The sequence below is a fragment of the Epinephelus moara genome, chromosome 14, assembly GCF_006386435.1.
Source record: "Epinephelus moara isolate mb chromosome 14, YSFRI_EMoa_1.0, whole genome shotgun sequence".
In the NCBI taxonomy this organism is placed as follows: domain Eukaryota; kingdom Metazoa; phylum Chordata; class Actinopteri; order Perciformes; family Serranidae; genus Epinephelus; species Epinephelus moara.
In genome coordinates, this window is record NC_065519.1 from 16,275,189 (window position 1) to 16,287,447 (window position 12,259).

Genomic DNA, 12,259 nt, shown 5'->3' on the forward strand with positions numbered 1-12,259 from the left:
AAAGTCATAGTATAGTATGTTGTCCAAAACCATGAAAAAAAGTATAGTATGTTGTCCCAAATAATGAAAAAAAGTCATAGTATAGTATGTCGTCCCAAATCATGAAAAAAGTCATAGTATAGTATGTCGTCCAAAACCATGAAAAAAAGGTCATAGTATGGTAAGTTGTCCCAAATCATGAAAAAAGGCATAGTACAGTATGTCGTCACCAAATAATGAAAAAAAGTCATAGTATAGTATGTCGTCCAAAACCATGAAAAAAAGTCATAGTATAGTATGTCATCCCAAATCATGAAAAAAGTCATAGTATGGTATGTCGTCCCAAATCATGAAAAAAGTCATAGTATAGTATGTCGTCCCAAAACCATGAAAAAAAGTCATAGTATAGTATGTCGTCCCATATCATGATAAAAAGTCACAGTATAATATGTCGTCCAAACCCATGAAAAAAAGTCATAGTATAGTATGTCGTCCCAAATCATGAAAAAAGTCATAGTACAGTATGTCGTCAAAATCGTGAAAAAAGTCATAGTATGTCGTCAAAATGTGATTAGAAAAACTCAGATTGTAGTATGTTGTAATAAATTTGATAAAAAATTCATTGAATAGTATGTCGTAAAAAATGTGAACAGTCATAGTATAGTAAGTCGTATAAACGTACTATAAAAGTTAGATTATAGTCTGTGGTTAAAATGTGTTAAAAAAAAGTATGTCATTAAAAAGTCATAGTTTAATATGTCAAAAAATGTTATTGTATTGTATGCCATGAAAATATCATGGTGTAGTATGTAAAAATAACAGCATAGTATAATATGTCATAAAAAAGTCATAGTATAATGTGTTTCAAAAAAATGTATAATTTGTCAAAAAATGTCATTGTAAAGTATATCAACAAAATGTCATACTACAGTGTAACTTAAAGAACTCATAGTATAATGTCCTAATAAATGTCATAGCATAGTATGTCAAAAAAGTCATAGCATAGTCTGTTATTAAAAAAAGTCACAGTATAGTATGCCATTAAGATAGTCATAGTATAGTGTGTCATAAAAACATTATAGTATGGTACGTCATAAAAATTTTGAGCCCTGAGGTAGTAAAAGCTTTTTAAATGACCCTCTTGACTGCCTCAGACTTTTTCAACAATGCTGTTAGAAACATTTCATAAAATAGTATGCTGTAGAAATGTCATAGTTTTGCATACGATAAATTATGTTATCAAAAATTCAGTCATAGTCATAGTATAGTATGTCATAGAAATGTCATTAAAAATATAACATAGTACACCGTGAAAAAAGCAGTTAACTTCTTTACCTTGACACTGCGGAACAGGTCTTTCTCTCTGGTTGAGGCATCTTTTGCTTTCATAAAGCTAAAAACTGCAGTGCGTGCAGCTGGTTGGGACAAGAAAATCAATCAATCAATTCCAAAAGCAATAACTTTCACTGTAAAAACAATCAGCAGAGGCTTTATGAATATTAGAACAGATCACTATTCTTACCTTTTCCTTTCTTTTGAGAGCCTGGTGTCAGTTTCACCTTGTGTCTGTGTGAAACAAATGACTCAGTTAGCCCCTGCAAGCCTCACTTTGTCTTCCACACACACACAGAAAGGTAATGGCACATACTTGTAGTTGGATAGGGCGGTGTATGGAGCACACACTGGCACAGCAAACAGCAGCACGTCTTCAGAATGAGGCTGTCCTGTCAGAGAGGTGAGCAGATTCTCGGCTTCCTGAGGCAGCACAAAGGAAAACTGAAGTTAGACTAATGCATTGGTAAACTTGTTGGTGGGTTAAAATGAGGCAGAATTAACATGTATTTGCCCCCAAAATGTTCCTGAAATATTCCACCTCTGCTCCAGGGTTGTCCTGGTCCACTTCATCCTCCTGAAAGAGAGGAAACCATTGATGGAAGTTTTTTTAAACAAGGTTTAAAGGAGGGACATCACCAGACAAATACTACATATCAGACACTGGTGTTTGATCTTCACTGCTTCACGTACCTTGTCCTCCTGGTCAGCAGGACCTCCCTCCTCTCCAGGCTGTCTCCCCTCATCACCCTCTGCTCCTCCTGTCTGCTCTGGTTTCTTGGCTGCAGCCTCCACATTACGAGGTTTCGGAGGTTGTTTCTGAGGAGCTGGTTTCCTCACGGGTTCGTCTTTCCCTTTCCCCTTCTTTCCTTTCTTCCCTTTATCCTTCTCCTCCTTCGCAGAACCTGCTGACTACAGAAGAAAAGCAGTTATACTGTTAACGGGAGTGTGCACATGACAACTGTAAAGACCTGAGTTACACCTGCTACTAAAATCTTTGCAGATGGCATAATTGTTATGTCACTGCACAGTACATAGTAACGCTGGGTGCATTTTTTATTCATCCTCACCCCAAGCAGCTGCATCATCAGCTCCCTATCCTCTTCATCCTGGTCTTTGTACTTCTCTTTGATCTTCTTTAACTTGTTCTGCGGTGACAACAGGAAACAAAGACAGAAACAACACAGTATCGGATCAGCTAAGGTTCAAGGTTGATCCTTCTGATAAACATGTAACACAATAGGTATTGTTCAAAAACTCTAAGTTTTAATATATGTTGGATTTTATTAGTTTTATCTCTTCTAAATTGTGTTTCCTTTGAAGATCTTTAAACATAAAAGCTCCATTTTTTGGGGGTTTTGAACTCAATTTAAAAAAAAAAACATCTCAAGACTTTCTAGGGGGCTGCAACTAATGAAATGTAACTCATTGTATATAAAACAAAAATGGGAAAGGGAGGGAAACCAAGGTATAACAGAAGAGGAATGGGAGGAGTTATTTGAACTACAATGGAAAACTACAAGTTTAGCATCATGGAGAGAGTTGTGCGGGAAAAACCTCATTAGCTTTTTCATTCATTTCATTGTTCCTGAGTCACTATATCAAATGTTCAAACAGCTGGAGACAACGTGGGTTCTCCGATGCCAATTATTATCACATATTCTGGTCTTGTCCATCATTAATTCCTTTCTGGCAGGAGGGTTATATAGTTGTGCAAAAAGTGGACATTCCATTCAAACTAGAGACCCTATATTTGGGCACCTTGCCTCACCTCTCATGAGAGATATCCCTCTTGGATTCTAAGTGCTGCTAGCAGGCAAGCTATTGCCAGAAAGTGGCTAAAGCCAGCAATACCAACAGCTAATGATAAGACTGACATTACATATGACATCTGTAGGATGGAATGAATTATTTTTCTATTAGACTGCAACAGGATAAGTTCGTTCTTTGTTTGTTTAAGTTGAATTTATGTCCTTTTGAGTTATTTTACTTTACTTTTAATTGTTTTTTCATCCTTGTTTGTAGTGATTAGAGTATCATGAAGACAGATCCCATTCAACATCAACATTCTGGTTCGTATATGGAGTTCAGTTTCTTTTTAGTATTAGTTTTTCTATGTTCATATCTGTATTTATATTTACTTTATCGGTCCATTTATTTTACTTTTTGCTAGACAGGGCTATAAGTGCTTTGAATATGATTAAGCTGTCTGACTGTACCCTGAAGTATCTAAATAAAAAGAGAATTTAAAAAAAAAAAAGCATCATGTTTTTTAGAAGTTGGATTATTATGATTCAGATTTAGTCCTGAGAACTGAACATCTTATCTTATCAAACTCCTCTCTCACCCTTTGGCCTCTCTTTGGTGGCTGCTGGGAGGGGCCTCCTCCTCCACCTTTGGATCCCTGATCGACTGCTGATCCAGCGGACAAAGTCTCCGTCTTCTCCTCAGTGTCGCAACCTTCCTGTTTCTGCTTCTTCTTCTTCTCTTCTCTAGTGGCAAAAACAAAATACACCAGAGGATTAAATCAATGACTGGACACTCAGAAATGTTGCCTGCATGTTGTTTGTCTCAACACTACCTGTTGCTGAAAGCCTCTTTAGTTTGTGGTATGAGCTCAACAGGAAGAAGGACATGCTTAACTTTAAGTTGTTGTATTTTATTCAGTTTATTCACCTTCTCTGCTTGGCACTCATGTGTTTCCTCCCCTGTGAATCTGCCTCCGCCTGAGAGAGAGAGAAAGAGAAATTAATTACTTACATTAAATGAAACACTGTGTTATATATGCAATATATGTGGCCTGAGATGACGCATTACCTGCGTGGTCACTTCTTTTTTGAAACCAGGGTTCTGAGCACTCCTAGAAACAAGGAGAGACGATTTCATTAAGTACGTTGAGCATGTAGAAAGCTGGGAAAGTGTTTGTTCCAGTGTGAAGCAGAGGAAACTTTACCTGCTGGGCTGTAAATGTGAGAGGGAGATGGTCGTATCTGGAAAGCTGAATTCTTCGCTTTCTTCATTCTTCACCTCCTTTTCCTCCCCGCTGTCTTCATCTCCACCCTCCTCTTCCTCCGCCTCCATGTCATCCTGCTCTGTCTGCATCGTCTTTGCGTTTGACGTGGGCTCCCCAGGAACAGCAGCGCCATCATCCCCCTTAGCCGTGTTTCCATTTCCATCTCTTTCCTCACCCTGATCCTCATTACCGCTGTCCTCACCTGCAAAGGCAACAGAGTCAGCTGATTGTAGCTGCTGCATACACAGTTAATAAAGTCAATCATTTGGTGTACGCTACCTATTAGCTCCTCTCCCTCCTCTAAGAGCTCAGCAGTTCTAGATGTGGCGTCCTCAATGTCCTCCTCTACAGTCTTCACCTTTCTCTCCCCTCGGTGCCGAAACACACTCTGGTCGTCGACCTGCGCAGGGACAACTTGAAACTTAGCTGTTTTAAGACAACGAGCTAAACACGTACTCACAGCTGATCATGGTATTTACCTTGAAGAGGAATCCGAAACCCATGATCAAGTAAGAAGGCGGCAGAAAGTTTTTCTTTCCTGGGAGGAAATATGTCAAATGTCAGACATCATAATTAACAAATACACTTCTCATATTTGGCTCCGGTGCCTTATAAAATGCTCACAAGTTATATTTTAGTGTGTCCTACCTCTTATCATGAAGCTTCCAGTGGTCAGGTACTCTCCAGTGGGAGCCGTCTTAGACACCTGAACACAAATAATGAATATAACACCGCTGATTAATGGTAAATAATACCAATAATTCTATCTGACAACACACTTGATTCTTGGTTTGTTAGCAGCAAATAGGCTACCTTGTTTTAACCCTAACTCCAGCAACCCCTTTGAGCCTGTCATTTAATTTGAAATGTATGGCATGAATAAGACTGACGACTCACCTGATGATGATGAACCCACCAAGCGCTGGTGATGATCTTGGCGTCCCAAGCAGCGCTGTAGCACACGGACATAGTGCCAGCTTCTGTCAGGGTACGAGGAGGGATGGGGTCACCTGGAACAGGAAGTGGAGAGACCAAGAGGACTTACAAATGAGCTGAAAAAGTAACATTAGGTATGTTGATGAGCTGAAAACATTCGGTCAAATAGTGGAGGGAAATGCGCAGGTTTACCTGAGGGGTTTTTGATGACACAGCTCGTCGCTCCGTGGAGGTCAGCATGAACATAGATATCACCTGACAAAGTAAACGCACACATGAGGGGATGAACCAGCTCCAATTTGAAGGTACTTTACCTTTTCAAGGTAAGAGCGTGTGTGTAAGTTCATTAACTACCTGCCCGGAGGTAGCGTTTGACAATCATCTCGTTCTGCTGCTGGTCCCGTCCGGCGATGACGAGGTAATTCTCTGAGCTGATGAACCATAAGAACTTCTCAAACCTGCCAAAAGGGGGAGAAATGACTGAGAGAATAAAACAGGTTCCACTGCATCAAAGTCTGAATATGTAAAGGTAGACATGGTGGAGTCTTACCAGTAGACTTTTCTGGCCTTCTGAATGGTGGTCACAGTCTGAACCTCTTTTAGTGTCTGCTGTGTTTTTTTCTCTGCAGATTTCATGGCCTTGAATGACATGAAAATAGATGAACATTAATGTATGACGAAAGCTGTCTTGTGTCAATACACTGCAGCTGGTTACAACCAATGTTCCTCAGAAACACAAATACAGGTCTTGCTTTGGTCTTAAAGATGCTGATCAGAAAATAATTTGTCACCTTAACCTTTACACTGAACTAAATCCTGAGTTTGCATGCGGGTAAAAGTTTACACTTCCTGTGCCGTAAACCAGAGTGTAGAGTGAGACAGTTTTCATACCTTATCTGCTGCTTCGATGGTTTTATGTTCCTTCTTTTCAGCGCTGCGTTTGAAGTCATAGTACCTAAAAAAACAAAAAGACAAGCTCCATCAGCTGTAGAAACAACACTTTTCAAACGTAACGTTCTGTATCTAAAGGATTACAGGATGTGAACATACTTTTTGGCATTGGCATAGGCAGACAGGCCGAGATCCACGTCCACTAACATGGGCTTGTTCTTCTGCACCTTCTTGTTCTGTCCTTTGTCTTTATTTTTGTTTTTCTTCCCTTTCTCCTCCACCACATCTTTTTTCTCTTCCTCTTCCTGGTCTTCCTCAGAAATATATGGATTCCTAGAGGGAAAAAGACCAACATGAGACAAATGATGTAACAATGAGTAGAGTGGTCTGTGGGAGTTTTTAACCAGTTATCAAACAGTCCTCAATTTAATACTAATACATAAATACATATAAACATGAGCAAACAAGACCATCAGCAAGAAGACTGGCTATTATAGTTATTGTTAATGCCTGTTCTCGGTTCCAATGCTCCACAAAATCAGATGAAACAGGCAGACCATAAGAGCCTATGTTTACATTTTCCCAGGCAAACTTTTGCAAAGAGTAGTACATAGTCAGTTCAAAGGAAGCAAGAGGAGGTTTTTGTTTAGAGAATTTTATTTCTGACACTATATTCTGTGGGTATGGATGATACTGGGGCAGGAACAGCAAAGGGAAAAAGAAAATAATTAACCAAAGGACAAAAAAAAAAGCTACAAGGGACAGTAATAGAGCACAGGCAAAAACAGCACACAACTTGACCTTGGTCAGTGATTCAACAGATGGAGAGACTTGTGGGATTTAAAAGGAATCAAAACCGATCCTGAACTGGCCCTCTATTAATCTTACATAGCCAAAAATAGATACATTAGCTCATCCTGCTGTTTCCAAAAAAAAAAACTAGTAACTTTTTTTCATTCGCTTCCAAAACAAACGCACTAGGGCTGCGGCCTAATAGTCGACAGACAGAGTCAGTCAGACAGGAGTCACATTACAAACCAATCACAGCCGACAGATATCTTTCCCTTCTTCTGTAAATATTCAGTCTGACAAATACAGAAAAGTTGATCATGTTAGTGCAGGGCTACCCAGAGCTTTACATCTGTCCCACAGACGATAGGCCTACAACACTTATCAGAAGATCTTATTAGAAGATCAGATATGCACTCACGATTTTATGTAAACAGGCTATACAGTGCTTGTTAAGGTTGCTTAGCAACCTCAGACGCAACCTGCTGCTGCACTCTTGAAAGCTGGCGCAAAAAAGGCACAAGAGTAGTAACCTGCGGTTATCACACAGGCTAGTTAATAACATGTCGGGCAGGAAATCCAAAGTGTGGGATCATTTTGAGAAGGTGAAGGACGAACCCAAGGTGATATGTAAACTCATCTTCATTGGTCGACTACAAACATGACGTATCATCTGAAACATGGAAGTAGCTACATGCCCATTAGCCCACAGCGTCATTAACAGGCGGCTCGCTCAGTGTGTGACGTGCACTTGTAGATAAAATATAGGCCTATATTAATGAAGGTTCATTAGTACGGTTTTGTATTTCTCTGTAATGTAGCACAGTGTTAACAATGTTACTGATAGTATTCTTCAACTCAAACCGTTTTGTTGCCCCACCCAAAATATATGATTTAATAATTAAATTGATATTGTAAACATGCGGACGACAAGTCAACGTTCCTTGTAGCTGCTTTAAGTGTATGAGATGGTCTTACTTTAAAAGCATGGTGATATGGTTGGTCTGCAGCTTCAGCTCCTTGATGGCACAGGCCACCGGATCTCCAGCAGCTTGAGCCTCTTTGACGATAATGCCGATCTCGGTCCAGTCCACCTGATTTGCCAGTGCGCTGCGCACCACCTGCAGCGCCCTCTCTACAATATGCAGGTTCATCTCCACCAGCTCACCCTTCAGTCTGTCCACCTCCTGCAGCACACGAGACAAGACTGCTTGTATTTCAGCAATGTCAAGATAAACTAGCTGACCTAATTCTTCTCAGCAACACCAACATTATTCACAAGTACATACACATGGGAAAGCATGTGCCACACTGTGCAGCATTTACAGCAAACAAACCCAACAGCTGGCTGTAACTGACCTGTGCTTGGTGCAAGGCCTCCAGTCTCTGCTCGTGGTCCCTCTTTACGTTTTCCAACTTCTTAAGAGCATGTTTCTCCTGCTGCAGGGCTTTCATGTCAATCTTCTGACTCTCCATCTTAGAAAAGAACTCATCCACTGCCTGAGAGAGAGGGTCACATTGCATTCATATCGCAGTCTTACTAAAAGTCTGAATTTACATTGTCAAGGAGAAAGGATCATTATTATCTCGCCATGACAATATTTACCTTGTCAAAACTATCAAACTCCAAATAGGGGCTCTTTGCATGCTGGGCAAAGAGGAATGGGTGGAATTCATCATATCTGTAAGAAGACATCAACATGAATCGACAAACTGTATTATTAAAAAAAACAGCTGAATAAAGTATTTTTGGTAGCAATTATGTGTAAAACAAAGCCAGACATACGTGAGCAATTCTTCACTGGGTTTGCCAGGAGTTAAGCTTGGTTTCTTCTCACTCTTCTGAACGATGTAACCCTTGAATTAAACAAAGTAGTGTGTAAATATAATACATTTATTACAGGATCTCAACATAAAGACTCCTCATGAAAAACAACTTACTTTGCCACTGAAGTTCTCAGTTTTTTCCATGTAGGTTTCAGCAATCTGCAGAGCTTCCAGGATTTTTGGTGCAACTGAAAAAGCAGTAAGATTTCATACTGTATTTACAAATAAAAAATACAATCTCAAAGTAGAACTGCTACATCCACTTCTCTGCTACTGCCATTAATCATAAGACCACAGTAACCTTTATTTCTCTGGCATACCTTGTGCAGCATCGACTTGGGTGTCAACTTTGGCAGAGCCTGGTAGCCCTGCCTCTATCAGACTGTGTTCTATTAGAGTGGCTCCATAGGCTGAAGAGGGTGTTTGGAAAGAACACAAAACGTGGTTCAGTCTGTTCATTCATATGATAATGTATGACATATAAACTTAAGTGTATCAGCTGCCTGACTACTTACGAAGGTGAGGGTTCAGGACCCTTTTCACTTGGTCTCCATTCTGTGCTTGGCTGAGGATTTCAGTGAGTCTGTGTAAAAAAGCACAAGAGAAAATTACTTTATGTACTCGTACAGGAATAGTATATGTTTACTGAGTTATGACGGATGTTCAAAAACTCAACAAACACATGTAAAGATGTGGTTACCGCTCTAAACTGATGAGGGGTTCAGGGGGTCGGGCGCTCTCCACAGGGTACCGCTCTCTAACAGCAATCTTAACGTCTTCTGCCTCTGCTGTACGAAACCGCAGCAGGTTCAGGATGGTGTACTCGTGGTCTGCGAGAATGACGTTACCCTGGAGGTGGATATACACAAACACATTGGCATGTATCAAAGTGATGGTTCAGGATCAGGGCTGATGTAATCTGAAGTTTGATATCTCACACTGTTTTCTCACCCTGTCATACAGTTCAACAATCAAGTGGTATGCAGCCTCGTCTGAGCCAAACTGGATGTCGACAATCCTGTCGATACCGAGCTGCTTAATCTGGGTCAACCGCCGTGTCTTCAGGTGTTTTCGACACTAGGGAGAAAGTTGCTTTAAACGTTTGGTTTCATCACAACTTATACATGAATAAACAAAGACAGGAAAATCACAACAAAAACAAGCTAGTACTGATATTGACATAAATATAAAATCTGTATGGATTGATTAAAATTGTCCGGTTGATGTTCGCCACACTGGATTTCAAGGAAAACAAGGGTTTATATGGAATTCTCAGTAAAATCTGACTTGAACCACAAATCAAATATTATAAAAGCCAACAATAGGGTGAAATTGTTACTGTCAGTTGATCTATCGATTATTTTCTCGATTAATTGATTAGTTGTTTGGTCTATGAATTGTCAGAAAATGTTGCAAAATGTCGATCAGTGTTTTTAAAAGCCAACAATTTTGTCCACAAGATATTCCGTTTATTGTCATGGAAGAGTAAAGAAACCAGAAAATATTCAGATTTAAGAGGCTGGGATCAGTGAATTTTGACTTTCTTTCTTAAAAAAATTACTCAAACCAATTAATCAATTATCAAATTAGTTGGCAATTAATCTAATAGTTGACAGCTAATGATAAACAAGATGTTCTTACTTTCATGGCAAAGCCCGAAGGCATCATGTTCTTGGGCCATTCGAAGTCTGTAGAGTGAATACGCGTCCCAGATTCAATCAGGAGAATAGCTTTGCTGTCAGGCCTGAGACAAAAAAAAATTACACTGAGTTATACTACATACTGACTGACAGTGTTGGAATATAATTAAGTATATTAAGTTCTGTACTTAAAGGTCCAGTGTGCAGGATCTGGGGGGATATACTGGCAAAAATGGAATATAATATTGTAAGTATGTTTTCTTTAGTGTAAAGTAACCTGTAAATAAGAATTGTCCCATTTTTATACCTACATAATAACATTTATATTCCTCATCTACGGATATCTCCATGTTGCAACGCAATTAGTGTACAGTAGCCCAAAACAGACAACAGTGTTTGCAAAGGCAATCTTTAAAACCCAGCAGAATGAGCAGCTAAGTTTCACTTTCAATGTGAGGGACGTTCTGCTGCTCCATCTCTGCTCCGAGTGTGCTCTGTGCTCTGACAGTGTGATGCTTTAAATAATAAATAAAGGTTTTATATTCCAATAGCGCTCCTAATGAATGGTCCAGCTACAAAAAATAGAAAATCTATTTCTGGAAAATCAAACACTGGCTCTAGATAGAGTTATTCATTTGGCCATCCTAGTTAGCAGCCCCTCAGCGATGAGCAGCTTTGCAAAAATACTGATCTATTAACATGAAACTGCTTCATTCAGTGTTTTCACCAGTCTAGATCACCGGATCCATTTGTTTTTGAGAGGAAGAGACCAGTGCAGATAATTCGGCTCCTGGTAAAAAATGAGTATACATTAGCAGGTACTGGGCTAACGGCCCGCTTGTGACAAGCTGAACAGCATCATGAAACTGCTTTACTCACTGTTTTTACTAGTTTAATCACCAGGTCCATTTGTTTTGGAGAGGAAGAGACCTCTGCGGTTCATTCAGCTCCTGGTAAAACCCTCCTAAACAATGATCACTGAAGGAATCTTAACCGAGAGTTCACGCTTGGCACATGGCAGAAGTTTCAGCTGGTTGCAATGTGCAATCCTCACCACTAGATGCCACTAAATCCTGCACACTGTTCCTTTAAGTACAATTTTAGGGTACTTGTACTTGAATACTTCCATTGCATGCTACTTTATACTTTGACTACAGTGCATTTCAGAGGAACATTCTGCACTTTATTCTATGACAGATACTTTGCAGAAACAGATTTTGCATACAAAACATAAGGTAGGCTTGTAAAATGTCAGCCAAAGAACAAATCTGCATAATGCCTTCTTCGTGAGTTATATGTTAGTGATAACACTTCCTTACTTACAAGTAATTATTACCACAATTTCCAAAGCAGGACTTTTATTTGTAATTTGAGTATCTTCATATCGTGGTATTGCTACTTTCCTGGAGAGTCATGCCATATGAAAACCATAACAGTGAAACTTTTGTAGTCAAGTTTATCAAACTGTCCTCACTTTTGCAGACGGATGAGATACGTCTTGTTGTCGATGTCATACACGTTGTTTACTCTCATGCCAATGTAGCTGTGAAAGAACGAAGCAAAGTCAATGAATGGCTGATAAACATCTGTATCTGTAAATCCACATTAGCGATGGTTAGCTTAGCCACCCGGCTACAGGCGCTAACACATGTCACCTACTTGGCATTTATCTCGGCAATAACTGCCCGGATGTCCACGGTGGTGAATCTTGTTTTCATGGTGACCTAACAGCTGACTACAGTTAGAAAAAGGAAAGAAAACACTGAGAAATTCACATTTCTAGTGCAGCATCAGCAAGGAAAACATGCAGGGAGTTTCTGAGCATGCGCGCGAATGAGAAGTTTAACGGAAG

General features: G+C 39.7%; 1 protein-coding gene across 1 annotated transcript; it reads right to left on the bottom strand.

The window, feature by feature from the left end:
* Window positions 1-1,129: 1,129 nt before the first annotated feature.
* On the bottom strand, window positions 1,130-12,236 carry LOC126401173 (ribosome quality control complex subunit NEMF-like). Its single transcript, XM_050062287.1, has 32 exons — window positions 12,067-12,236; window positions 11,882-11,950; window positions 10,409-10,511; window positions 9,719-9,844; window positions 9,468-9,616; window positions 9,283-9,350; window positions 9,088-9,177; window positions 8,882-8,955; window positions 8,727-8,797; window positions 8,547-8,622; window positions 8,300-8,440; window positions 7,919-8,127; window positions 6,311-6,484; window positions 6,152-6,215; window positions 5,811-5,899; window positions 5,615-5,718; window positions 5,453-5,515; window positions 5,222-5,334; window positions 4,973-5,030; window positions 4,804-4,862; window positions 4,604-4,724; window positions 4,265-4,526; window positions 4,129-4,171; window positions 3,988-4,037; window positions 3,659-3,803; window positions 2,382-2,459; window positions 2,005-2,223; window positions 1,853-1,888; window positions 1,628-1,734; window positions 1,502-1,545; window positions 1,307-1,394; window positions 1,130-1,148 (listed from the first exon to the last, which is right to left on the bottom strand). Exons 1-32 carry the CDS (start codon window positions 12,123-12,125, stop codon window positions 1,130-1,132), a joined length of 3,171 nt encoding a protein of 1,056 aa, XP_049918244.1. The 5' UTR covers window positions 12,126-12,236.
* Window positions 12,237-12,259: the final 23 nt, after the last annotated feature.